At 49.8% G+C, this 26,459-nt stretch overlaps 2 protein-coding genes across 3 annotated transcripts in view; both read right to left on the bottom strand.

The window, feature by feature from the left end:
• Positions 1–1,617: 1,617 nt before the first annotated feature.
• The window catches only part of LOC118714919 (kallikrein-7), a 75,178-nt gene continuing 50,336 nt past the window's right edge, over positions 1,618–26,459 (bottom strand). Inside the window, exons 1-6 of one of the 2 annotated variants that reach the window (XM_036430395.2) lie at positions 7,014–7,164; positions 6,197–6,324; positions 5,575–5,728; positions 4,645–4,892; positions 3,938–4,074; positions 1,618–1,958 (exon numbers count right to left, since the gene is read on the bottom strand). In XM_036430395.2, the coding sequence (XP_036286288.1) occupies positions 1,803–1,958; positions 3,938–4,074; positions 4,645–4,892; positions 5,575–5,728; positions 6,197–6,269 (768 nt within the window). In that variant the 5' untranslated portion in view covers positions 6,270–6,324; positions 7,014–7,164 and the 3' untranslated portion in view covers positions 1,618–1,802. Of the gene's footprint in view, positions 1,959–3,937; positions 4,075–4,644; positions 4,893–5,574; positions 5,729–6,196; positions 6,325–7,013; positions 7,165–26,459 lie in introns of those variants that run through there. The other variant, XM_045578888.1, reaches the window with a different exon arrangement.
• Positions 16,190–20,652, bottom strand: LOC123652028 (kallikrein-7-like). Its single transcript, XM_045578889.1, has 3 exons — positions 20,408–20,652; positions 19,349–19,484; positions 16,190–16,419 (listed from the first exon to the last, which is right to left on the bottom strand). Exons 1-3 carry the CDS (start codon positions 20,643–20,645, stop codon positions 16,398–16,400), a joined length of 396 nt encoding a protein of 131 aa, XP_045434845.1. The 5' UTR covers positions 20,646–20,652; the 3' UTR covers positions 16,190–16,397.

Below are 26,459 nucleotides of genomic sequence, written 5' to 3'. Positions count from 1 at the left end.
GGACCCCTGGGTCTGAGGGAGGAGGGTCTGAGGGCCTTGATTCCTGGGTCTGAGGGAGGAGGGGCTGGGGGCCTGGTCCCCTGGGTCTGAGGGAGGAAGGGCTGGGGGCCTGGACTACTGGGTCTGAGGGAGGAGGGTCTGAGGGCCTTGACTCCTGGGTCTGAGGGAGGAGGGTCTGAGGGCCTTGACTCCTGGGTCTGAGGGAGGAGGGACAGGGGGCCTGGACTCCTATGCTTTGTGGGAGGAGGGGTCTTGGTTTACCCTAATGCAGACTATTGGTGGAGAGCGGGGTCCAAGGGAGACTCAAGAGAGAGATGAGATGAAGAGAGTAAAGATCTGGAGAATGTTGGCCAGAGGGAATTCTGGGAGAAAAACCGGAAAGACAGGTGAGAGGACTGAGTCCGGGCTGGAGAAGATTCCTCTGTCAACTGAGTCTGAGATGTGATGGCCCAGGGAGAGCCTCTGACAGCTGGAGGCCCAGGGTGTGGCCGGGCCCTGAGTCACAGGGACTCCTCCCTCCTCCCGCCTCTCTTCCCTGCATTCTTTGAGAACAGGAGCCCACCTACACAGGCATCCAGCCCCATCCCTCTCTCCCACCTGGAACACCGGGTGCTCACGTGTGGACGGCCCTTGTGGAACCTCCTCCCTCTGACCTAGTTTGCCACCTGTGAGAGGCTCAGAACCACTTTCACATCCATTTCAACCCTCCATTTCTCTTCTCTCTGACTGTCTGTCTCCCACTTAATGTTTGGGGAAAACGGAGACCTGGGAACACCTACCCCTGGCCCATTGGGGGGCAGGAGACACTGAAGCTCAGCATCAGATGCATTTGCCCCTCCCGTGTCCCTCCCTCTCTCTCTCTCTCTCTCTCTAATATTTTTTAAAAAATTTTTTTTTACAGAGAGGAAGAGAGAGGGATAGAGAGTTAGAAACATCCATGAGAGAGAAACATCGATCAGCTGCCTCCTGCACACCCCTCCCCGCCCACTGGGGATGTGCCCACAACCAAGGTACATGCCCTTGACCAGAACCGAACCTGGGACCCTTCAGCCCGCAGGCTGACGCTCTATCCACTGAGACAAACCAATTAGGGCCTGTCTCCCTCTCATAAAGTCTCTCACCAACCTTGGGCCTTCAGAGGTCCCCACCCATATTTCTCAGGTTGTAGAAAGGGAAAGGGAAGGTGGGAGGCACTCCTGACTCCGTCCATAGGCAGTTTGGTACACGCTCTTTATTCCGTGAATATTTCAAGTTACATGTTGACGATTGCATGCATTCATCATTTTTTTTTCCCTTTTAACATCAGAGAGCATACACATTCTTGCATGACACGGAACCAGCTCTGCATAATCATTATCCTGAGCAGCTTCGTTCATAGCCTCGTCCCAGAAGTATGTATTGTTTACCTAAAGCATCCACTAATTCTAACCTTGCTCCAGATTCTACCAGAATTCCCAGGCCCCAGGGGAGAAGTAAGGGTCTCGCTCTCCCTTGCCCAAGTGCCTTCCGAATATATTCGACCGATTTACAATTCCAGTGGCGGAGGCTCCTGGCTTTATGGCATCTCTGCCCGCATGGAGGTGCTGTTGTTGTTGTTGTTGTTGTTGTTGTTGTTTTAATCTTAATTGTTGTTTTTTGCTTGGTTTCCATTGGTTTACACACGTATCCTATTGTTGGGGTTTTACTATGACTTTGAGCAAAGGTGAAGTCAAATATGACCGCGGGTCCTGCATGTCCTGGTTTCCTGTCAGTTTACCGGTTCAAGGCACAGAGCTGGAGAGCCGGCTGGGAGCTTGGCGAGGTTAGCTGTTGTTTTTTATGGTCTCGTTGATCCAGTCGGTGAACTTGCAGACTTGGGTGTAAACACCGGGGTTGTTGGGTTGGCCACACGGGAATGCGCCCCAGGACACCAGGCCCTGCAGGGTGCCTTGGCAGATCAGCGGTCCCCCTGAGTCACCCTGGAGGGGAGAGAGCAGATTAGTTTTGGCTTTGCAGCAATCAGCACCGAGGTCTTAATATTAACACCCCCTTCCCCCAACACACACACACACACACACACACACACACACACACACACAAATAGATAGTTATCCAGTCTTTGTCCTGCCAGACCACTTGCCTTCCACCCTACCCAATGGGAAGAGACTCATGGTCTCCGCGAACCAATGGGAGAGCAGGAATGAAGGCGATCTTGCCAGAGGACATTGGCTTGAGCCCCCAGCCAATGGGACCCATCATGGGAAGGGGCGGGGCTTCCATGGTGAAGGACTCTTCCCCCAGCCACTAAAAGAAGGCGGATTGTCCCCAGGGAATCCACTCCCCAGGCCCTTGCCTGGAACATGGGACAAAATACTCCTGGGAACCAGGCACAGAACCAAGGACCTAATGCACAGGGTCAAGTGCAAAGTTAAAATGAAGACCACCTGGAGCAAAGAGATGCGTTTCAAAACAGCAACAAGAGTTGAAAGCAGGGGTGGGCTTGTCCCTGAGTGTGGGGCTCTGTTATCTCCCACACACCTTGCACATTCTTGAATCAGGTCGGGGGTGAAAGAGGACCCCCAGTCTTTAGGACACAGTCCTAGCCTAACACACATATCACCTCTTTCTCTGAAAGCAAATGTGAGCAAAGATAGTGGAGGTACTAAGAGGCAAAGAGACAAAGAGAAATGAGAGAGAGAGAGAGGAGAGAGGAGAGAGAAGAAAGAGAGCGATCCCAACACAGAAGGAACACAAACGTAAACAAGAAAATGAAATGAGGTGTGAGGAGAGGTGATCCTCAGAGACAGCGATGAGGTTACAGAGAGGGAGAAGAGGGGACAAAGAGGAGGGAGGGGCTCCTTCTTTCCCCAGGCAGGACCCTGTGAGGTGAATGAGACCTAAGCTCTGGCAGGAAATCTCAGTGATGGCCCTTAACTGCTTGATTGCCTTACTGATTGCCCCTAACCGCTTCTGCTGCCAGCCTCATCATCTCCTAATCACTCCCCTGCTAGCCTGATTGATGCCTAGTTGATCCCCTGCCAGCCTGTTTGCCCCTAACTGCCCTCCCTTGCAGGCCTGGTCATCCTTAACTGCCCACCCTTGCAGGCCTGGTCATCCTTAACTGCCCTCTCCTGCAGGCCTGATCACCCCCAACTGCCCTTCCCTGTAGACCTGGGTACCCCCCCACCCCCCCCTTGCAAATGCCCTTCCCTGCAGGCCCAATCCTCCCCAACTTCCCTCCTCTGCTGGCCTGGTCACCGCTAACTGTCCTCCCCTGCAGACTTGATCGCTCCCAACTGCCCTCCCTTGCAGGCCTGGTCCCTCTCAACTGCCCTCCCCTGCTGGCCATCTTGTGTCCACATGGGGGCAGCCATCTTGTGTGTTGGAGTGTTGGTCAATTTGCATATTACTCTTTTATTAGATAGGATTCTGACATTTTTTGCCCATCAAGGACTTTTGCAATGAATATATATATTGGATATATATATCCGAAACCGGTTTGGCTCAGTGGTAGAGCGTCGGTCTGCGGACTGAAAGGTCCCGGGTTCGATTCTGGTCAAGGGCATGCACCTTGGTTGCGGGCACATCCCCGGATGTGCAAGAGGCAGCTGGTCGATGTTTCTCTCTCATCGACGTTTCTAGCTCTCTGTCTCTCTATCTCTCTCCCTTCCTCTCTGTAAAATATCAATAACATACATTTAAAAAAAAAATATATATATCGCATTAGAATAGGATTGATCTTGGCCACTGTGTGTGTGGTGCTTGAAGCCAGTGCCTCCCTCCCCTTCTCCACATCCCACCCCCATGTCCTCACTGTCGTCAGTCCGTTCCCTTCCACTCTGTGACCGGCCCCGGGGCCACACCAGCCCCCACGGGCCCCCACTCAAGCCCTACGCAGAGGACTGGGTAGAGAGAGCCAGGAAAGCAGGGCCAGGGAGGGGGTGGGGGTGGTCCTCACGTTGCAGGCATTGGTCCTCGAGTTGGGCTCGCCGGCACACACCATGGACTTCCCCAGCAGGTCCTTGTAGATCTTCTTGCAGTTCTGGGGGGAGATCAGCCTGATGTTCGTGCACATGAGCTGCGACGGGAAGGTCACTGTGGAGGGGGCGGGCAGAGCAGGCCGGTCAGAGGTGTGGGCCTGGAGAGCCTCGGGTGCTCCTGGGAGAAGAGGCGGGCCCCTGGACCTCTGGACCTGAAACGGGGCTGTGGGGCTCAGTACGACAGACGTGGAAAGGGGCCATGCCTCCCCGGAACCGGTGTGGCTCAGTGGATAGAGCGTCGGCCTGAGGACTTGAAGGGTCCCAGGTTCGATTCCGGTCAAGGGCATGTACCGTGGTTGAGGGGAACATCCCCAGTGGAGGGTGTGCAGGAGGCAGCTGATCGATGATTCTCTCTCATGGATGTTTCTAACTCTCTATCCCTCTCTCTTTCTCTCTGTAAAAACAAACAAAAAAAATCAATAAAATCTATATGTTAAAGAAAGAAAGAAAGAAAGAAAGGAAGGAAGGAAGAAAGGAAGGAAGAAAGAAAGGGGCCATGACTTATGGTCTCCTGGGTGGAGGGGGTGGGAGTGGGGTGGGGCAACAAGGACCTAGGACCTAAACTCCTGGGTCCGAGGGGAGAGGGGCCGATGGCCAGTGCTCTGAGGTCCCCGGGCAGCCTCACCGTCGGGGCTGGTGATGGTGCCCCAGCCGGAAACGGTACAGGGGGTCCCGGCCGGGTCGCACTGGGTGGGCAGGTTGACCTTCTTCACGGCCGAGGTCAGCTGGGCGGGCTCGCTCAGCTTCACCAGCATGATGTCGTTCTCGTGGGTCTGGGTGGAGTAGGCGGGGTGGACGAATGACTCCGTGGCCTTGATCTTCTGGCCTCTCCTGCTGTTCAGCCGAAAGCTGCCCATGTACACATTGTAGTCACTGGGGGAAGGGAGACATTCAGAGAGAGGCCCGGGCCCAGAGAGAGGGGGCACAAAATGGCCGCCACAAGAGGGCCAGCAGGGGAGGGCAGTTGGGAGGGACCAGGCCTGCAAGGGCGGGCAGTTGGGAGGGACCAGGCCTGCAAGGGAGGGCAGTTGGGGGCGATCAACTCTGCAGGGGAGGCCAGTTAGGGGTGACCAGGCCCTCAGGGGAGGGCAGTTAGAGGTGACCAGGCCAGCAGAGGAGGGAAGTTGGGGGGGACCAGGCCTTCAGGGGAGGGCAGTTGGGAGGGACCAGGCCTGCAAGGGAGAGCAGTTGGGGAGGACTAGGCCTGCAGAGGAGGGCAGTTAGGGGGGACCAGGCCTTCAGGGGAGGGCAGTTAGAGGTGACCAGGCCAGCAGAGGAGGGAAGTTGGGGGGGATCAGGCCTTCAGGGGAGGGCAGTTGGGAGGGACCAGGCCCTCAGGGGAGGGCAGTTGGGAGGGACCAGGCCTGCAGGGGAGGGAAGTTAGGGGCAAACAGGCTGGCAGGGGAGGGCAGTTGGGGGTGACCAGGCCCTCAGGGGAGGGCAGTTAGGGGGATCAGGCCTGCAGGGGAGGGCAGTTAGGGGCAAACAAGCTGGCAGGGGATCAACTAGGAACCCAGAGGCAGCGCTGGAGACGCTCGGGGTCCCGGCCACGGACCTCATCTGGCAGTGGGCGGCGGTGACCACCCACTCCTCGTTGACCAGCACGCCCCCACAGTGCAGCTGGTTGCCTTTGAGCAGGGCCACCTGCCAGGGGTGGGACCGTCTTGGACATGGAACGCCTTCGATGATCCGATCCCCCGAGTTCTTTCCTGGACAGAGAGACACAGAGAACCACGGGGTAGCACGCCTCCAGGCCAACTGAGGAGTCCCTGAGGGATGTGCCGAGACAGACAGACAGACAGGCAGACAGAGCGGCGTGGAGAAGGGCAGAGGCAGGCACAGGGCACAGGGCAGAGACAGCTGCATACGGACATGGAGGGAGACAGGGAGGGGAGCCTGCTCAGAAACCCAGGACAGCCGCTGGTCTGGAGGCAACCCCAGCTTCTGATGAGAGAGACACGGAGGGCGGGAGCAGCCTGGAGGGCACCCAGAGCCCAGGAGTCAGGAGGGAGCAGGATGGAAGGGGCCACAGCCCAGGGGGTGAGTCTCCATGGAATGAGGCTGCTGCAGGGGAGGGTCCTGACTTGGGTGCTCCTTGGAGAGAGGGGTATCTGGAGAGGGAAGTGGGGAGCTGTGAGGCCCTGGGGCAAGGTCAGGACTCCCAGGCCGGTCCTCACCTGCTTGTCCATCAGATCCCAGGGCGAAGGACAGCAGTAGGAGCAGCAGGGGCTGGAGCAGGGCACCTGCCATGTGTCCTGTCTGAGCCTCTGTGGCTGTCACAGTGGAAGGGCCTCTTCTGCTGGGGCTGGAAAGACAGAGAGTTCCGGAAGCAGGACTCCTGGTCTCAGGGTCCCTTCTCTTCACTCAGACCCAGGAGTTCCCACCTCTCCCTGCAGACCCAGGAGTTCCCACCTCTCCCCTCAGACCCCGGAGCCCTAATCTCCACCCATTTCCCCCCTCAGACCCAGGATCCCCAGTCTCCACCCACCCAGGAGCCCCAGTCTGCACCCATCTCCTCCCTCAGACCCAGGAGCCTCAGTCTGCACCCACCTCCTCCCTCAGACTCAGGAGCCCTAATTTTCACCCACCTCCCCCCTCAGACCCAGGACACCCAGCCTCCCTCCTCTCCCCCACCTCCTCCCTCAGACCAAGAAGCCTCAGTCTGCACCCACCTCCTCCCTCAGACCCAGGAACCCTGTCCCTCAGCCTCCTTTCCCTCTTAGACCTCCAAACCTTGCTCTCCTTCGCATCTTCCCTCCAGCTCAGGTTTTAGGCCCCCAGAATCCCTTCCTCTGGGGACCTAGGAATCTGGCCTCCCACTCTTCCCCACTCCTCAGTCTGTGCCCCAGTTCCTTTTCTCTAAGGGACTCGAAAGTCCACCTCCAGCTTTTCATCTCTCAGAACCAGGACTCCAGACCCCCCGCGCCCCTCCCCTCAGGAGTGGGAGTCAGCTGTCCCCCCTGCCTCCAACCCCCCCCAAAGGCCCCTCCTCACCTGCCGGTGGATCTGATCTGGGCTCTGGACTAGGTCCGGAGCCAAGCCTGCTCAGCCCTGTGCAGGGCGGCCCTCTTATAGCACCGCCGCCCCCGCCCGGCGCCCAGGATCCCGGGGTGCAGGTGGAGCCAGCTCCGAGACGCCCCCTTCCTGGCTCTGCGGTTATCTGGAACCCCTGAGGCAGCTAGAGCAATAGGCCTGCACGGCCTCCACCCTCCCGCCCTCCCTCCCCAGGCTGTGCGGGGGCGGCACCCAGCCGGTTCACCCCCGCACATTCTGGCCCCGGTGGCAACTCCCCAGGGAGGGACCAGGTGCCAGGCAGGAGCTGCAGGAGCTCAGGAATGGACTGCGTCCTGGGTCCTTCAATGCGCCCATTGTCCCTGCCCTCGCCCCCTCGCGGCAGTGGCCTAGACCCCACACCCTCACGCCGCTGCTGCTCTGCCTGGGGGAACTGGTCTAGGCAAAATCCCCGACGTGCCTTTGGGGCTGGACCCAGCGCCAGCCCTAATAGAAGCGTATGGATGGGACAGGGCGGGCTCTCGCGGCTTCACCCCAATAAACGCTCACTGCTATTGCTTGGTCTGCGCCTGATAGCACACACTGATTTCGATACCTACTGTGCATCGGTTAACAGAAATACCTGTGCTGAGTACGGTCTCATGTAAACTTTTTTTTTTTGAATATATTTTTTATTGACTTTTTACATAGAGGAAGAGAGAGAGGGATAGAGAGTTAGAAACATCAATGAGAGAGAATCATCGATCAGCTGTCTCTTGCACACCCCCTACTGGGGATGTGCCCACAACCAAGTACATGCCCTTGACGGGAATTGAACCTGGGATCCTTCAGTCCGCAGGCTGTTGCTTTATCCACTGAGCCAAACCGGTTTCGGCTCAGGTAAACTTTTATTTTACTCTATAAAATATCCTGAACATGTCCTCTCTTACTGCATTTGTTTCTGCTTTCTTTATACAGTTGCATAATTTTGCACCCTGCAGAATTATTCTGATGCATGTTGAAGTACATTTGAATAGCTTTCATTATAATAAAGGGGGATGAATTTCTTTGTATAATCTTATCTTTGCTCATTGCATTCATTAAAAAAATACAAATATCTATATCTATATCTATATCTATATCTATATCTATATCTATATCTATATCTATATCTAAATCAATCTATCTATCTATCTATCTATCTATCTATCTATCTATCTATCTGTCGTCTTCACCGTGCGTTTACTCTGAGCCAGAAACTACCCTGGCCTCTGAGGACGACACAGCATCCTCAAAACAGAGAAATTCCTTCACAGGGCCTCGTGTCCCACTGGGCGGAGACCTTTGACTAGCAAAATAAAAGCTTGAAATACGTAGTTTGTTTTTTTGTTTTTCTTTTTATTAAGTTTATTGGGGTGACATTGGCCAATACGTTTATTCGGCAAGGGACAAAAGCAGGCTTACAATTGTTTGTATGGGAAAAATTGTACAATAGTGAATAAACGGTAATACAAGAACAAGTTGTGTTTCGCGTGCTCACAACTATAAACTGGCGTTTGCTCCACCCTGGATAGGTTTCAAGTGTACGTTTCTATGATACATGAGCTGTATGTTGCGTTGTGTGCCCACCACCCGAAGTCAAATAGTCTCCCATCACCATATATTTGACCCTCTTTATCCTTTAAAAAAAAATATTTTTTTTCATTGATTTTTTTACAGAGAGGAAAGGGAGAGGAATAGAGAGTTAGAAACATCGATGAGAGAGAAACATCCATCACTGCCTCCTGCACACCCCCTACTGGGGATGTGCCTGCAACCAAGGTACATGCCCTTGACCGGAATCAAACCCTTGAGTCCACAGGCAAGCGCTCTATCCACTGAGCCAAACCAGCTAGGGCGACCCTTTTTACCCTTTGCTTCCCCTTAGCCCCCTTCCCAATGGTACCCACCATACTGTTGTCCTTGTCTATGAGTTTTTGCTTGTTTGTTTTTCTTGTTTGTTCATTTGTTGTTTTCAGTTTTATATTCCACCTATAAGTGAAATCACATGGTTCTTGACTTATTTTGCTTAGCATGAGATTCCATGTGGCCATAAATGACAGCATTTCATCTTTTCTTATGGCTGAATACTATTACATCTATAATAATAAAAGCATACTATGCTAATTAGACCAGACAGCTGAACAACCTTCCAGATGTCCATTAGGGCGATCAGGCAAGCAGGCAGAGTGGTTAGGGGCGATCAGGCAGGCAGGCAGGTGAGCACTTAGGAGCCAGTGGTTCTGGATTGCAAGAGGGATGTGGGATCAGGCCTAAACCAGCAGTAGGACATCCTCCAAAGAGTCTTGGATTGCAAGATGGTGCAGGCCTGGCTGAGGGGGACCCCTTGGTGCATGAATTTTGTGCACTGGGCCTCTAGTTATATGTAAGGACCACATCTTCTTTATCCAATAACCTATGGAAGGACACTTCAGTTGTTTCCATGTCTTCACCACCATGAATTATGCTGGAAGGAACATAGGGGTGCATATTTGTCTTTGCAAATAAATATTTTCAAAAAATTTAATAGATACCTAGAAGAGGGATTGATGGATCATATGGTAACTCTATTCTTACATTTTCCAGAAACCTCCATCCTGTTTCAGAGTGGCTGTGCCAGTTCACATCCCCACCAACAGTGAATGAGGGTTCTTTTCTCTCCAGAATCTCACCGACACCTATTACTACCTGTCTTGTTGATAATAGCCATTCCAACAGGTGTGAGGTGGTATCTCCTGGTAGTTGTGATTTGCATTTCTGTAAAAGCTAGTGATGTTGAGTATCTTTTCATATATCTGTTGGCCATTTGTATGTCTTACTGGGAGAAGGGCTTGTTCAGGTCCTCTGACTTTTTTTTTGTTAAATATATTTTTATTGATTTTTTACAGAGAGGAAGGGAGAGAGATAGAGAGCCAGAAACGTCTATGAGAGAGAAACACCGACCAGCTGCCTCCTGCACACCCCCTACCGGGGATGTGCCTGCAACCAACGTACATGCCCCTGACTGGAATCGAACCTGGGACCCTTCAGTCCACAGACCAATGCTCCACCACTGAGCCAAACTGGTTTCGGCCTTCTGACATTTTTTAAAATATATTTTATTTCTTTTCAGAGAGGAAGAGAAAGGGAGAGAGATAGAAACATCAATGACGAGAGAGAATCACTGATGAGCTGCCTCCTGCACATCCAGGGGACAGAGCCCCCAACCCAGGCATATGCCCTTGGCAAAAATCGAACCTGGGACCCTTCAGTCCACAGGCTGACGCTCTATTCATTGAGCAAAACCGGGCAGGGCTGACATTTTTAATTAGATCGTTTGTTTGTTTGGTGTTGAGTTGTATGAGTTCTTTGTTAGTTTAGATATTAACCCCTTGTTGGACCTGTCATTTTCAAATATCTTCTCCCATTTGGTTGGTCACCTTTTCTTGTTGTTGGTGTTGGTTTCTATGCTGTGCAAAAAGAAGCTTTTTAATTTGATATAGACCCATTCACTTATTTTTGCTTTTACTTTCCTCAACTGTGTGGTCAAATTAATATAAACTTATCTAATACCTAGGTTCATAAGTTTATTACCTATGTTTCCTTCTATGTAATGTATTGTTTCAGCTATTCTATTTAGGTCTTTGATCCATTTTTTAAAAAAAATATATTTTATTGATTTTGTACAGAGAGGAAGGGAGAGAGATACAGAGCCAGAAACATCGATGAGAGAGAGTCATGGACCAGCTGTCTCTTGCACACCCTCTACTGGGGATATGCCCACAACCAAGATACATGCCCTTGATGGGAATCGAACCCAGGACCCTTCAGTCCCCAAACCGACACTCTATCCATTGAGCCAAACCGGTTTCGGCCTTTGATCCATTTTGAGAGAATGTTTGCATATGGGCACTGGTGGCAGTAAGTGCTATGAAGAAAATACACTGAGTGGCCAGATTATTATGATCTCTGAATGCCTAACAATCTGACCACTCAGTCTATATATATATGAGGCCCGGTGCATGAATTGGTGCATGGGTAGGTCTGGCCAGCCTGGCCAGGAGGAGGGGACATGGGCGGTTGGCTGTCCTGCCTGCTGGTCGAACTCTTGGTTGAGGGGATGATTTGCATATTAGCCTTTTATTATATAGGATATATACTGAGTGGCCAGATTATTATACGTTCAGAGATCATCATAATCTGGCCACTCATTGGATAAAACCATCAGAAAGATCCCAGGTGAAGAGGACCTTTGGACAAAACCTTGAAGGAGGTGGTGGATGAATCATGTAGCTACTTGGGAGATGAGCCATCTCCAGGCAGAGCGAGCAGTCAGGTGAGAAGGGAAGGGGTGGCCTAGAATGTTCTAGCTGATATATTTGTTTGTTTGTTTTTCTGTATCTGAGTGAGTCAAAGGGAGAAGGGTGGGCCATGAGGTCAGAGCCGTCACAGGACTTGGACATCATAGGGATTGAGGATAAGGTGACCAGATTTTAACATTGGTAAAGCGGGACACCATTGATGGAGGGCAAGGGGGAGGGGTTCTTGATTAAAAATTTGGTCTCTATGGAGCAACAAAAATTTTCATAGAATACAAAAATAGTATTGTAATATATTTTAAAAAATTTCAACATAAGTACAATTTACAAATATAATAAATAAAAAAATTAAGTATAGTATTATTTTACACTTTGGCATACTTCTCATTTGAGTGAATTCTAACAGCTGATCAACAATGTGAACTTTGATAAGCAGTTCTCGATAATCAGTTCTCAACAATTATTTGTTATTATTAAAGTTTAACATTATAAAATTAACAAAAATAATATAAAATTCATATCCTGGCTAAATAGCCACAGGGCCGCCGAAAACCGTATATTCCCTTCCCGTTCTCCCGCCATTCCCTAGCTTGTCGTGCATTCTTTCCAAAAATTGGGACTTTTTCTAAACGCCGCAGGACACGGGACGAATTGTTAGAAATCGGGACTGTCCTGCCAAAAGCGGGACGTCTAGTCACCTTAATTGAGGACCCAGGTAAGGACTTCGGCTTTACTTTGAGCAAGATGGGAGCCATTGCCAGGTGACGCCTAGACAGCCAGTGTCTTTTAGTGGAACTGGACCTCACGTCTAAGTCAGACCCCGGATGATGACGTAGTTCCCATTCTGAGCTTACATCTCATCTCAATCCTGACCCCCTAACCCAATTCTACCTCGATCCCACAAGTTGGCCCATCGTAGACATGGCTGTTGCCTACCCAGCATGCACTCCTCCTGACATTCTTTGTCAGAACCGTTATTTAGTTGGGACAGCCTGCTGTGGTCACGTGACCACACATGAGCTTGACCGCATGGAGCATGGGGGCCCATGTCTGCGGTTCAGGGTTTGTTAAGAGATGGACACGTGGTGCGGTTCTGGCCAATGAGGAGTGAGGGGAAGACCCTCACTTCTGGGCCACTTCTGGGATCTACTTTCTTCTTTCCAAAGCGAGACGTGAGAACACTTCTCCTTCACTCTGTGTAGATGGTGTCCCTTATGGATGCACATTTTGGAAGTGACACAGCTCTCTTGGACCTACGGAGGGAAGTGGCCAGTAGACAATGTCATAGCTTTACAGGTGAACAGAAAGGGTGGAGATAGGGTCTCTGATGAGGTCACTGAGCTGATGATGTCACTGAGCTGGCGAGTTAATGCCCCGTGGAGCCCCCTTATCTCATGTCATATCTCCTTCAGGTTTACTTTCTGATTTGAAGATATTTTGGTTCCGACAACCAAACTTTTCCCTACTAAGACCTCAATGTTGAGTCCAAATCTCACATTATACCCAAAATTCCATCGGAAACTATTGATGCAAACCCAATTCTCTGAAGCCCTGGTATTTACTAATAAATAACCAGACGTCTCTTCTGCTAAGATTTGCATGTCTGTCAGCGTTTTTAATTATTATTTTTTTTCTGATTTTGTTGCTAACCACTGGTCTGTACAAGCAGAGGAAATGTGTCTGACAGTCACCGTTTTCTTCAGCACTCAGTCCAGACCAGAGAACACAGGAGGCACTTCAATAACACCAGTTTGGAAATCATTGGCAACCACAGTTCTGACAACTTTTAAAAAAATATATGTTTTTATTGATTTCAGAGAGTAAGGGAGAGAGGGAGAAAGAGAAACATCAATAATGAGAGCGAATCGTCGATCGGTTGCCTTCTACACCCTCCCCACTTGGGATTGTGCCCTGAGCAGGAATCGAACTGCAGCCCTCGGGTTCACAGTTTGATGCTCAACCACTGAGCCACACCGGTGGGGCACAGTTCCAATGACTTTGGACTCCTTTCTTTCTTTGTTTCTTTCTTTCTTTCTTTCTTTCTTTCTTTCTTTCTTTCTTTGTTTCTTTCTTTTTTAAAAAAACATATTTTATTGATTTTTTACAGAGGGGAAGAGAGAGGGATAGAGAGTTAGAAACATCGATGAAAGAGAATCATCGATCAGCTGCCTCTTGCACACCCCCTCCTGGGGATGTGCCTGCAACCAAGGTACATGTCCTTGACTGGAACTGAACCCGGGAACTTTCAGTCCGCAGGCCGATGCTCTATCCATTGAACCAAACCGGTTCTGCCTGGACTCAGTCCTTCCTTGATCCCTCAGCCACAGCCATGGGATGTGACAGGATTTGGCTTCACAAGCCAGCCCAGCCCAGGCTTGCACCCTTATCACCTTCCCTGCCATTCCAGGTGAGTAACTTAATGTTTCCAAGCCTCCCTGTGTCCCCTGCTCACTCAAGGGGTGGGGGGGCACAAATCTACTTCTCAAGGCAAATGGGAGCATTTAGTAAAACAATGAAAGATAAATGGAGAGGCTGTAGCAGGCACTGAATTTCTGCTAGCTGCCTGACGACATCACCAGCTGAGAATAAAGCAGCTTTGATTTCTTGCTGTACATGCCGTGCGATGTGTCAGGCGCTTATTAGGTCTTGTCACGATTCCTCACGTAGATTCAAGTGAGGATTGTCTCCCGTGTTTTTATAGATGAGAACACGGAGGCTTACAGAGGTGAGCTCACTTGAGCAAAGTCATCCAGGTCAGGAGTCAAAAGGGGTAGAATTCGAAGGCTGGGGACTGCTCACGGTATCACCATGGCACAAGCCCACATTCCTCAAAGGACATTTCCCTGGGACTCCCTCCCATCCTGTCAGACTCTCAGTTGGCTGATGTAGGGAGCAGTTATAGGGTTAAACCTCCGACTGACCTGCTGGCAAAGTCCCAAACAAGTCCCAGCTTGGAGGTCGCAGTCCTCTAAGCATAATTAAGCTTGACCTGATGACATTCCCTAGATCCTTCATGGGTAGCCAGTGGGCTGTAGGAGGGGCATAATGATGCAAGTCTCTCCCCGGCCCCCCCCCCCCCCCCCCCCGCCCCCAACGGGCCTGCCTGCGCCTCGGCAAAAATCCCACATCCCAGTCATGCCTTGCCCTTGGGTTTAGCCACAGACCCGTTCCTAAAAGCCCCCTCCCACCTGAACTCATATCCCCCATGTCCTCAGACCTACCTCATGAACCTGTGCCTGGTGACTCATTGGTAGCTCCTGTTCTTTCTCACCTGAGAACCGGCACCTGACTGTGCTGCCAGCTGTGTTTTCCCCAGTGTGTCCTGGACACTGATCTCCAACCTTCTGGTTTAGGACCTTTGTGTTCTGAAGGCCAATGGTTTCTGACTCCTGGATTCACTTCCCTCTTCTCCAAGGACAGCTCTCTACTTCTTGGAAAGCTGTCTTGGTGGGATCCCTTATCACATCCTGTGTGGTTCAGGGTTCCTGTTCAGAGTCTGATTTCTGGAGGAGGCCGCACACAAATGAAAAGAGACTGGAAAAGAGTTAATTTGGGAAAACGGGGGGCCAGGCGGGAGTCCAGCTCTCTGGGGAGGACTGCCCACTGCTCTGGCCTTTGCTATCCCTTTTTGTTGAGGCTATGGGAAACACCCATGTCCTTTAGGCAGGAAATTCCAATACTAGACAGTCAGCAAGAATTCACAGATGATTAACAGGTGGAGGTTGTTTTAACTACCAAAATGTCAACTAAACAATGATTGACTAGTTCTGACCATTCAGAGCAGTTAAGGTTGACCAGCCTTCCGGATTCCCTTTACTGGCGACAATTAGGCATCTATAGACCCTCCCACCCATTGGGATGGATGCATGACCCAGGCTAAGCTCACAAAGGCACGGCTTCTGCCCTAAAAATGGTGATGGAATCGTGGGAGGGAGCTCTGTTCAAGCTGGAGGCTAGAAGAACATCTTTCTATGGAAGGTAGAATGAGATCCACCAGAGTGGGAAAGAGATACTCTGAGCCACGACGAGAAACAGCTGATACGTGTGGGAGAGAGAGAGACAAAATGAGGCAGGTACAGTCACACACGCACACACACACACACACACAAACACACACACGCATACACGCACACAGTGTCCCAGGGAGAGAGAAAGAGAGCAGATGAGCTTCTCTGGGATCCATCCCACCTCCTCTGACATCACGTATTCACCTTGAATGGAGCGAGGAGGGTGTTGGGAGACCAGAATCCTGGGTGTCAGAGGAGGAGCTGGGAGCCCTGGTGTATATTTTCATTTTTATTTTTTAAATATATTTTATTGCTTTTTTACAGAGATGAAGGGAGAGGGATAAAAAGTTAGAAACATGGATGAGAGAGAAACATCAACCAGCTGCCTCTTGCACACCCCTACTCGGTATGTGCCTGCAACCAAAGTACATGCCCTTGACCAGAATCAAACCTGGGATCTTTCAGTACACAGACCAACACTCCAACCCTGAACCAAACCGGTTTTGGCCGGGTATATATTAAAAAAAAAGTCCTCACTGAGGATATGAATTTTTTATTGATATTTTTAAAGAGAGGAAGGGAAAGGGAGGAGGGAGGAAAGGAGTTTCTCAGGTCACAGGTGACAACCTAGGAGAGAGGGAGGAGGTCTTCAGGAAGAATACATCTGCCATGAATTCCATGAGAGAGCGGCACACCGGAATCGAACCTGGGAACCTTTAGTCAGCAGGCTGACGCTCTGTCCACTGAGCCAAACCGGTTTGAGCTAATGTTGACATTTTATTATGACTTTGATAGACAGTCAAGTCACACATGTCTGTAAGTCATGGATGCCTTCATTTTTTAATTTTTTATTCTTTGCGAAGTAACTGTTCTAGGGTGTAGGGATGGAGAGGTGGCAGTATGGAGGGATTAGGCATTCCCTCTCATGGTATCGCTAATACATTTGCAGTAAGCACACACAGGCGTGTAGAAGGTTGGGAGGAAGGGCGGTCGAGGAGGGACATTTCCCTTGGACACCAGGCCTTGCAGGGAACCTTCGCACATCAGTGGGCTCCCCGAGTCACCCTGGAGGGGAGAGAGCAGGTGAGCTTCCGCCTCAGAGCAGCCATCCCTGAGGTCTCCTATACCTTGTGGTGTTCATGTCTGTCCTGCCAGAAGACAGCCTTCCAACCTGGCCAATGGGAAGAGATGCCTGGTCTCTGCGGACCAATGGTGGAGCAGGAATGGATGCTGTTATGGAGAGGACCAATCAGGTTTTCTGAAGAGTCCATGGGCTTGAGTCCTGGCCAATCACAGGGAGGGGGCGGGGCTCCGAGGGTGTCAGAGCCCCATTTATTTTCCATGGTAAAGGGACGCTTTGCCAAGCCCCTGGTAGAAGGTGCATTATCTCCCGGAATCCACACATTTTTTCTAGGATGCGGGCCAGGGTTGTCCTGGATACCAGGTGAAGGATCCATGACTCAATTCAAAGGGTCCGGTGCAAATGAAAATGGGTCCACCACCTTCAAGTATATGCATTTGAACACAATTGGAAACATATGTGAAATCTAGAGTGACATGCTCTCCAGTGTGGGGCTCTGTGTCCCTGCACAGCTTGCCTATTCATGAATCAGCTTTCCCTGAGGAGGTGGGAGGGAGACAGGGAGAACCATCCCATTCTTAAAAACACCCCCATTCTAAAGATGCACCATCTCATTGTCCCTGGAAAGCGGACAGTGAGCATGTGAAGGAGGAAAGAGGGAATACAAAGAGGCCACCAGTCAAAGAGAAAGAGTTAGAGATGTTGTGGCCGGCACTACCCGGTGGAGGCAGAGCTCCAGATGGCTAGCAACATCCTGTGGAGGCAGGACACCAGGGCAGGGAAGGAATGGGCAAGCAGACCCACAACAAAGAATGTAGCATAACTTAGTCATAAAATAGTTCTGTTGCAAGGCTCAACCCCCAGGCAGGCACGTCCTGTTACCAGTAGCCGCAAGGCAGGACAAACAGACCGAACCAGGTGAAACATAGACTGCTTAAGCTAAAAATAAACCCCCACCCATGGTGTAGTATAAACTTTAAATGTTACTGTACTCTTGGAATTTTTCTATAACTTATAACTGATGTTTCTTTGTTAAAACTTTTAGCCAATCATAATCTGCCAGGCATCCCTAAGATGGGGATAAAAGTAGCGTGCTTAGAGTGGGTCAGGGCTCTCGTTGCTCACTGCTGTGTCAGTTGAGATGGGAGCCCAGACTCCAGTTCGAAATATAGCTTCCATGTATAAGCCCAGAGGAGACTTGATGCCTGCAGGAGGGTAATTGGACTTCAGTGAGGACAGTACTAATGGGAACTGTGATACTAGAGGGTGTCGTAACTGTAAGACCAGTTTTGCTAGCCAGTGAGAAAGTCCAGGGCTAAGTAAAGCTACATGTGCAAGGGAACAGGAGAGCAGAAAGAGAAGAACAGAGAAGACAAGAAAGAAATTGGTATGAAAACTTATTTTCCTGGTCCCCTTGGTTAAGGACCTTAATAACAGCTATAGCAGGGCCCCTCACCCTACTCTTACTCATGTAACTCATTGGACCCTGCCCCCTCTGCAGCCTGCCAACCTTCAAGCAGGATAGAATTCAGGCAGTGAAGCTCATGGTCCTACATACCCAGTATTAGCCGATCTGAGAGGAGGAATGGGAGCAGCCAGAATCAATGATTTGATTCCCCAATATGACCAGTGGGGAATGTTGTGGCCGGCAAGACCCGGTGGAGGCAGAGCTCCAGATGGCTCGCAACACCCTGTCGAGGCAGGACTCCAGGCCAGGGAAGCAAGGAGCAACTCTAAGCACGCTACTTTTATCCCCGTCTTAGGGATGCCTGGCAGATTATGATTGGCTAAAAGTTTTAACAAAGAAATGTCAGTTATAAGTTATAGAGTATGTAGCAGGATATGCTTTAGCCAAGCATAACTGTTAGTCATAAAATTGAGCTGCAAGGCTTAACCCCCAGGCAGGCACGTCCTGTTACCAGTATCCGTAAGGCAGGACAAACAGACCAAGCCAGGTGAAACAGAGACTGCTTAAGCTGAAAATAAACCCCGACCGCAGGTGTTGTATAAACTTTAAATGTTACTCTACTAGTGGAATTTTTCTGAAACTTATAACTGACGTTTCTTTTTTAAAACTTTTAGCCAATCCTAATCTGCCAGGCATCCCTAAGACGAGGATAAAGGTAGAATGTTTAGAGTGGGTCGGGGCTCTCATTGCTTGCTGTTGTGTCAGTTGAGACGGGAGCCCAGACTCGAGTTCCTAATAAAGGCTTCCTAAATTCCAATTTGGTGACTGGTGGTCGTGATTCGCGGGTAGGCTATAATAGAGAGAAGGATGGAGAGAAGAAAGGGAAGGTAGAAGGTGACAGAGAAGAAGAAATATATGGGGTGAGGAAAGAGGGAGAGATGGAGGAAATAGAAAGAGTAAGAGAGTGAGAGAGAGAGAGAGAGAGAGAGAGAGAGAGAGAGAGAGAGAGAGAGAGAGAATACAGAGGAAAGCAAAATAAGATGAGGTGTAAAGAGGGATGAGGAGAGATAATTCTCAGAGACAAGAGGGGATTACAGAGATGAGGAAGTGGGGACAAAGAGTAGAAGGAGGCTCCTTCTTTCCCCAGAGCCAGGACCAGGTACAAAGACATATAAGCAAGCCAGACACTAGCTCCGGGCACAAAATATCAGCAAGTATTTAATGCAATGCCTTAGAAATCTAATTTACTAAGAAAAAAAATCCATGGGAATTATGGAATTTTAATTTTAGCTAAAGTTGTGACCAACACCATGGTTTGATGAACCACCTGACCTGGGCATAGAACTGAGGAGAGAGAGAGCCAGGAAAGTGGGCCTGGTGAGGGGTGAGGGAAGGCTCAGCCCCAGGGTCAGGGCCCCTCTGTTCCCACTCCCCATGGACATGGGATGGAGGGGGAGACCGGCTGAGAGGAAGTAGGACCCAGAGTAGGGGAGGAGGGGACTCACTTTACCATGGAGGACCGTCTGTTGGGAGGAGCAGCACAGAGCATGGACCTCTTCTGCATGTTCGAGGAAACCTCCCTGCATTCCTTGATGGGGAGGATGCTGGCTTTGGTGCACATGAGCTGTGATGTGTTTCTCACTGTTGGGGAAGTCAGGGGGTCCGTCAGAGGCTGGGGTGGTTGGACCGCTGGATACTGATACAAGAATGGTGGAGGGAGAGGTTCTGGATGACCAATAAAGAGAGGCTGGGTGACTCTAGGCTCTGGTCACGAACTAGGCCCCAGTGATGGAACTCCTGGATTGGAGGGAGGAGGATCTGAGGGGCCAAGGCTTAGGGGTCTGAGGGTGAAGAAGGCCAGGGCTCTCTTCTCTATAGGATGAGGTGGCTGGGAGCCAGAGGTTGTGTGTGAGAGCCCGGAGGGTGCTGGGGGCCTGGATCTTTGGGTCTGAGGGGGTACCTGGGGGCAGGGATTCTTGTGTCTGATGGAGGCAGAGGCTGGGTCCTGCACACTGAAAATGTGGAGATGCAACTGAGAGACAACCATACTTGGTCTGCATCAAAAGGTGACTGGGGCCCTGACTGGTTTGGCTCAGTGGATTGAGTGTCGGCATGTGGACTGAAGGGTCCCAGGTTTCATTCCAGTCAAGGGCATGTCCCTTGGTTGCAGGCTTATCCCACGTAGGGCGTGTGCAGGAGGCAGCTGGTGGATATTTCTCTCTCATTGATGTTTCTGGCTCTCTATCCCTCTCCCTTCCTCTCTGTAATAAACCAATAAAATTATATATGTATATTATTATTAAAAAGAGGTGACACGGGTTTTTGGACCCCTGGGTCCAGAAGATGGAGGTTTGGGATCAGGGATTATGTGTTAAGGGAAAGAGGGTCTATGGCAGAGTCCTCAGTCTGCTGTTAACAGGCCTGGTGACTTGGACTCCTGGGTCTGGCTGAGGGAGAAGGGGAGTGTGGGTCTGGGATCTTGGGTTTGTTACCTGTGTCCTGTGTCTTAGGGAAAAAAGGGAGCTGTGGGCTCTGGTACGCCTGGGTCACAGGAGCAGCCTTACCTACATGTGTGGTGCTACTGCCCCAGCCTGAGGCAGTATAACTGTTCCCGGCCGGTTTGCACCTGGAGGGCACATTGATTGTCCTCAAGGTGGAAGAGAGCGTGGCCGGGCTGCTCAGCTTCACAAGCATGATGTCATGGACTTGCCTGACTGCGTCAAACTGGGGTTGGACGAAGGTCTGTGTGGCCCTGATCCTCTGGGCATTTGGGTCAACCAGAAGGTCACTGCCCATTTGCATGATGTATTCACTTGAAAAAAACAAACAAAAACGCAGCATTGAGAACCTGTGATGGTAGAGCAGTGTTCGGCAAACCCATTAGTCAACAGAGCCAAATGTCAACCGGACAACCATTGAAATTTCCTTGGAGAGCCACTTTTTTAAAACTGAAGCTTCTTCTAGTGCCACTTCATTGAAATAGACTTGCCCAGGCCGTGGTGTATTGTGGAAGAGCCACAGGTTAGGGGGAACACAGACTCCAAATGAGAAGGACAGAGCACTGGAGCGGGGTTGCCAGAGACACAGAGGGTGCCGGAGAGACACATAGAGACAAACCAAGACCCAGAGAGACAGAAAGAGAGAGAGAGAGGGGCAGAGACTCTGTGGCTGCCACAGAGGAAGGGCCTCTTCTGCTGGGGCTGGAAAGACAGAGAGTTCCGAAAGCTGGAATATTGTAAATTACCTTGTTTGTCCTTGACTATAAATAAAGCCTCAGCTTTGCAGTCTGGATTCGTTCTGTGGTCTCAGCCAGCTACAGAAGATTCACCTAGATCCAGCTTATTCTCTTTGTCTGTCTTTTCTTCATACTGCACAAGTCCTCCCCCAGGCTTGCCAAAGTCTTGGCTGAGATGGCACGGCTCAGGCTGAAACCAAATTAAGATTCCCAGGAGGCTATTAATGATGTAAACTTCCCCCTCCCCCACCATCCCTGCCTGCACCTTGTCAAGAATCCCACATCCCAGCCATGACTTGCCCTTGAGTTTAGCCCCAGACCTGTTCCTAAAAGCCCCCTCCCACCTCAACTCATATCCCCCATGTCCTCAGACCTACCTCGTGAACCTATGCCTGGTGACTCTTGTTCATACCTGAGAACTGGCACCTGACTGTGCTGCCAGCTGTTTTTGCCCTGGCAGGTTCTGGACACTGACCTTGAACCTTTTGGATTAGCACTTTGTGTTCTGACGGCCGATTGTTTCTGATCCCTGGGTTCACTTCCCTCTTCTCCAAGACCAGCTCTCTACTTCTTGGAAAGTGGTCTTGATGGGATCTCTTAGCACATCTGTGTGGTTCAGGATTCCTGTAGGGTTTCCGGAGAAGGCCGCACACAAATGAAGAGACTGGAAAAGAGTTAATTTGGGAAAATTGGGAAAGGGAGGTGGGGGGCGGGGGGGAAAGCAGTCAGGAGTCCACCTCTAGGAGAAGGAAAAGAGTTAATTTGGGAAAATGGGGAGCCAGGCGGGAGTTCATCTCTATGGGGAGGACTACCTACTGCTCTGGCCTTTGCTATCCCTTTTTATTGAGGCTAGGGGAAACACCAATATCCTTTAGGCAGGAAATTCCAATAATAGACAATCAGCAAGAATTCACAGATGATTAACAGGTGGAGGTTGTTTTTACTACCCAAATGACAACTAAACAATGAGTGACTAGCTCTGACCATTCAGAGCAATTAATGTTGGCCAGCCTTCCAGATTCCCTTTTCACATTTCACTACTGGTGACAATTAGGCTTCTATAGACCCTCCCACCCATTGGGATGGATGCAGGACCCAGGCTTAGCTCACAAAGGCTTGGCCTCTGCCCTAGAAATGGTGATGGAATCCAGGAAGTGAGCTCTGTTCAAGCTGGAGGCTAGAAGAACATCTTTCTATGGAAGGTAGAATGAGATCCACCAGAGAGGGAAAGAGATACTCTGAGCCACTAGGAGGCACAGTTGACACGTGTGGGAGAGAGACAGAGAGACAAAAAGAGGCAGGAACAGTGACACATACCCACACACACACACACACACACACACACACACACACACACACAGTGTCCCAGGGAGAGAGAAAGAGAGTGGATGAGCTTCCCTGGGATCCATGCCACCTCCTCTGATGTCACACACGGGTGGGCAGACTGCAGCTCTCCAGCCACAAGTGGCTCTTTGGCCCCTTGAGTGTTGCTCTTCCTCAAAATACAACTGCCTGGGCTGGTCTATGGTGAGGAAGTGGTGTTAAGAGAAGCTTCAGTTTAAAAAATGTGGCTCTCAAAAGAAATTTCAATCGTTGTCCTGTTGGTTGGGTCTGTGGACGAATGAGTTTGCCCACCACTGTCCTAATGGACTGTGATACCTGTAGGACCGTGTCTGACACCTGTGAGCTCTGTATCTCTGTTCCCGCTTTAACTGCTGCCAAGGCTGGGTGTCAGAGAAGTAAGGATTCTTCTTCTTCAGAAAACATTTTCTCTTTTATTGCTATTTCCTCATTACATTATCTTTTAATGTTAATTAAATTTGTTGGTTAATAAAATTACATGTGTTTCAAGTCTATCACATTTAATGTCCGTTGCATGGGGTGTTGGCACTCAAAAGTCAAAGCTTCTTCTGACACCATAAAGTTCACCACCTTTCCCTTTCACTGCCTGCCTCCCCTCCCCCAACTTTCCTCTAGTAACTGATATCCTGGTGTCTGTGTCCATGGGCAATTCTTTTCTCGTTTGTTCATTTGCCGCTTGCAGTTTTATATCCCACATGAGATGGACATCATGTGATTCTCATCCTTTTCCATCTGACTTACCTCAGTTAGGAAGATATTCTCGAGATCTATCAATGATGTCACAAATGACAGTATTTCATCCTTTCTTTTCTTTTTTTAATATATATTTTTATTGATTTTGGAGGGGAAAGGAGAGAGAGAGAAAGCGATAGGAAGATCAGTGATGAGAAAGAATCATGGATTGGCTGCCTCCTGCAGGCCTCCTATTGGGGACTGGGGGATCGAGCCCGAGACCTGGGTCTCTTTAGTCTGCAGTCCAATGCCATTTCCACCGAGTAGTATTCTATTGTGACCTGCTCAGAACCTTTTCACATCCCATTTGCTCTTTGATGAAGAAGTCATTTACCTCATCTCTCCATTCCCCACCCCTCTCTCTCTGTCTCTTTCTCTCTTTCCCCTTCCCCACCCCCTGTCCCATGTTACAAATGGGGAATACTGAGGAGAAACACAGGTCAACTGGGGGCAGGAGACAGATTCAGGCTCAGCATCAGATGCACTTTCCTTTCCCACCTCCCTCTCTGAAGCTCTCCTCTCCCAACTGTAAGTCTCCAGAGGTCCCCACTCGTGTTTTTCAGATCATAGAGGTGCGCAGGCACAGAGCGGAGAACGGAAGGAAGGAGGCACCCAGGACTCTGCCCACAGGCAGTCTGGTACCTGCTCTTTATTCTGTAAACTATTCATTTTACACCGTGAGGATCACATGCCTACACTACTCTTTTCGTTTGTTTCTTTTTTCATTCAATATCAGGTAGCAAACACATTCCTCGGTGACAACTCTGCATAATCATTATCCCGATCAGTTTCCTGAGTGTCCTGACCTCCATCCGTTTATTGTTTAACTCAAACAACCCAGTCATTTGGGACATGGTCAGTGTTGTCTCTCTCTTGCTCTGACAAATAGTGTTGTGATGCAATCAAACCTTGCCCACCTACATTTCGGCTTTACTAGAACAACTAGATGGAAAGTGATGCAAAAATCTCTTTTAAAAAAACAAACAAGCATATATCTTATTGATTTTTTTACAGAGAGGAAGGGAGAGAAATATAGAGTTAGAAACATCGATGTGAGAGAAACACATATCAGCTGCCTCCCGCACACCCCATACTGAGGATGTGCCTGATACCAAGGTACATGCCCTTGACCTGAATTGAACCTGGGACCCTTGAGTCCGAAGGCCGATGCTTTATCTTCTGAGCCATACAGGTGAGGGCTGCAAAAATCTGTTGATGAATCTCCCTTTCACAAAACCTGTAGCAACCCACCGTCCTAGTGGTGGAAACTGTTGGTCTTACCATTTTTATTTATTTATTTATTTATTTATTTATTTATTCATTCATTCATTCATTCATTCATTTACCAATCCCGGGGTTTTCAAGTTCTGTGTTCTGCTTTTAGATTTTAAATAAGTGTAATATTCAGTTAGAATACTGTTGACATTTTATTTATTTTTAAAAGAATATATACTTTATTGATGTTTTACAGAGAGGAAGTGAGAAGGAGAGGGACAGGGAGAGATAGTTGGAAACATCCATGAGAGAGAAACAACCATCAGCTGCCTCCTGCAAACTCAAGTTACATGCCCTTGACCTGAATTGAACCTGGGACCTTTCAGTCCACAGGCTGATGCTCTATCCGCTAAGCCAAACTGATTGGGGCTATCGTTGACGTTTTATTATGAGTTTGATAGACAGTCAAGTCACACATGTCTGTAAGTCATGGATGCCTTTATTTTATTTATTTATTTATTTATTTATTTATTTATTTATTTTTGCGAAGTAACTCTTCTAGGGCGTAGGGATGGAGAGATGGCAGTATGGAGGGATTATGAATGTTCTCTCATGGTATCGGTAATCCATTGGTGGTACGCACACACACGCGTGTAGGTGGTAGGGACCAAGGGCGGAGAACAAGTGTAAGGTTCTATGGCAAACAGGCCTTGCAGGGAACCTTCGCACATCAGAGGGCTCCCCAAGTCAGCCTGGAGGAGAGAGAGCAGGTGAGCTTCCGCCTCAGAGCAGCCATCCCTGAGGTCTCTTAACCCTTGTGGTGATCCAGTCTCTGTCCTGCCAGAAGACAGCCTTCCACCCAGGGTAATGGGAAGAGACGCATGGTCTCTGAAGACCAATGGCAGAGCAAGAATGGATGCTATCATGGAGATGACCAACCAGGTTTTCTGAAGACATGGGCTTGAGTCCCGGCCAATCAGAGGGAGGGGGCGGGGCTTGCAGGGTGTCAGAGCCCCATTTAGTTCCCATGGGAAGGGAAATAAAATGAAGTGAGGTGTAAAGAGGGATGAGGGGAGATAATTCTCAGAGACAAGAGAGGGTTGCAGAGACTAGGAATGGGAGAAAAGAGGAGAAGTAGGCTCCTTCTTTCTCCAGAGCCAGGACCAGGTACAAAGACATATAAGCAAGCCAGACACTAGCTCCCGGCACAACATCTCATTGATTGCAATGAGCATTTTAATGCAATGCCTTAGAAATCAAATTTACTAGGGAAAAAAATTGATTCTTATAAGTATATTTCCAGTAGGACATGATCTCACTCATCTAGGGGAAATGGTGAACAACATAGACTGATGAACAAGAACAGACCCAGAAATATGCAGCCATGGGTCAGAGGGTTAGATCTCAAAGGGTGGGTGGGCATAAAAGGGAGAGATCAACCGAAGGACTTGTGTGCACACATATGAGCCTAACCAGTGGTCAAGGACAATAGAGGTGTGGGGGTATGAGTGGGGGATTGGAATGGGGGCTTGAGGACAAATATGTGAGTACTTAATCAATAAAGAAATTAATTTTAAAAATGTATGCTTGTAGTCAGTACCTTGCTGCCCTTATCTTCATTTTAAGACCCCCCGCCCCCTTTTTCCAACTCATATTAGTGTCTTTGTGCCCACCCCCAAGGCCACGCCAATCCCCATGGGCTCTCACCCTGACCTGGGCAGAGAATGGAGGAGAGAGAGCCAGGGAAGTGGGCCTGGTAAGGTGTCTGGGAAGGCTCAGCACCAGGGTCAGGCACCCCCGTTCCCCCCCGGCCACTGGATGGAGGGGAAGCAGGACCCAGGGCAGGGGAGGAGGGGACTCACTTGACAGAGCTGGGTCTTGTATTGGGGATTACCAGCACAGAGCATGGTGTCCTTTGGCTTTTTCTGGGAATGCTCCTTGCAATCTTCGATGGGGAGGATGCTGGTTTCGGTGCACTGGAGCTCAGCTAAGTTTGCATCTATTGGGGAAGTTAGGGGGGAGATCAGAGACTGGAATGGCTGGGCCCCTGGTTGCTGATAAAAGAGTGTGTG

This window comes from Pipistrellus kuhlii, unplaced genomic scaffold, assembly GCF_014108245.1.
Source record: "Pipistrellus kuhlii isolate mPipKuh1 unplaced genomic scaffold, mPipKuh1.p scaffold_m20_p_108, whole genome shotgun sequence".
Classification (NCBI taxonomy): domain Eukaryota; kingdom Metazoa; phylum Chordata; class Mammalia; order Chiroptera; family Vespertilionidae; genus Pipistrellus; species Pipistrellus kuhlii.
Note: the sequence above shows the minus strand (reverse complement) of the source record. Positions and strands in the feature narration are given on the sequence as shown.

Excerpts from the sequence above, each read along its gene's own strand:
- LOC123652028 (XM_045578889.1), bottom strand. The coding sequence starts at position 20,645 with ATGCAAATGGGCAGTGACCTTCTGGTTGACCCAAATGCCCAGAGGATC. Across the intron at positions 19,485-20,407 it reads CAGTAGCACCACACATGTAG|TGAGAAACACATCACAGCTC; the intron begins GTAAGGCTGCTC and ends CTTCCCCAACAG. Across the intron at positions 16,420-19,348 it reads AGACGGTCCTCCATGGTAAA|GGTGACTCGGGGAGCCCACT; the intron begins GTGAGTCCCCTC and ends TCTCCCCTCCAG.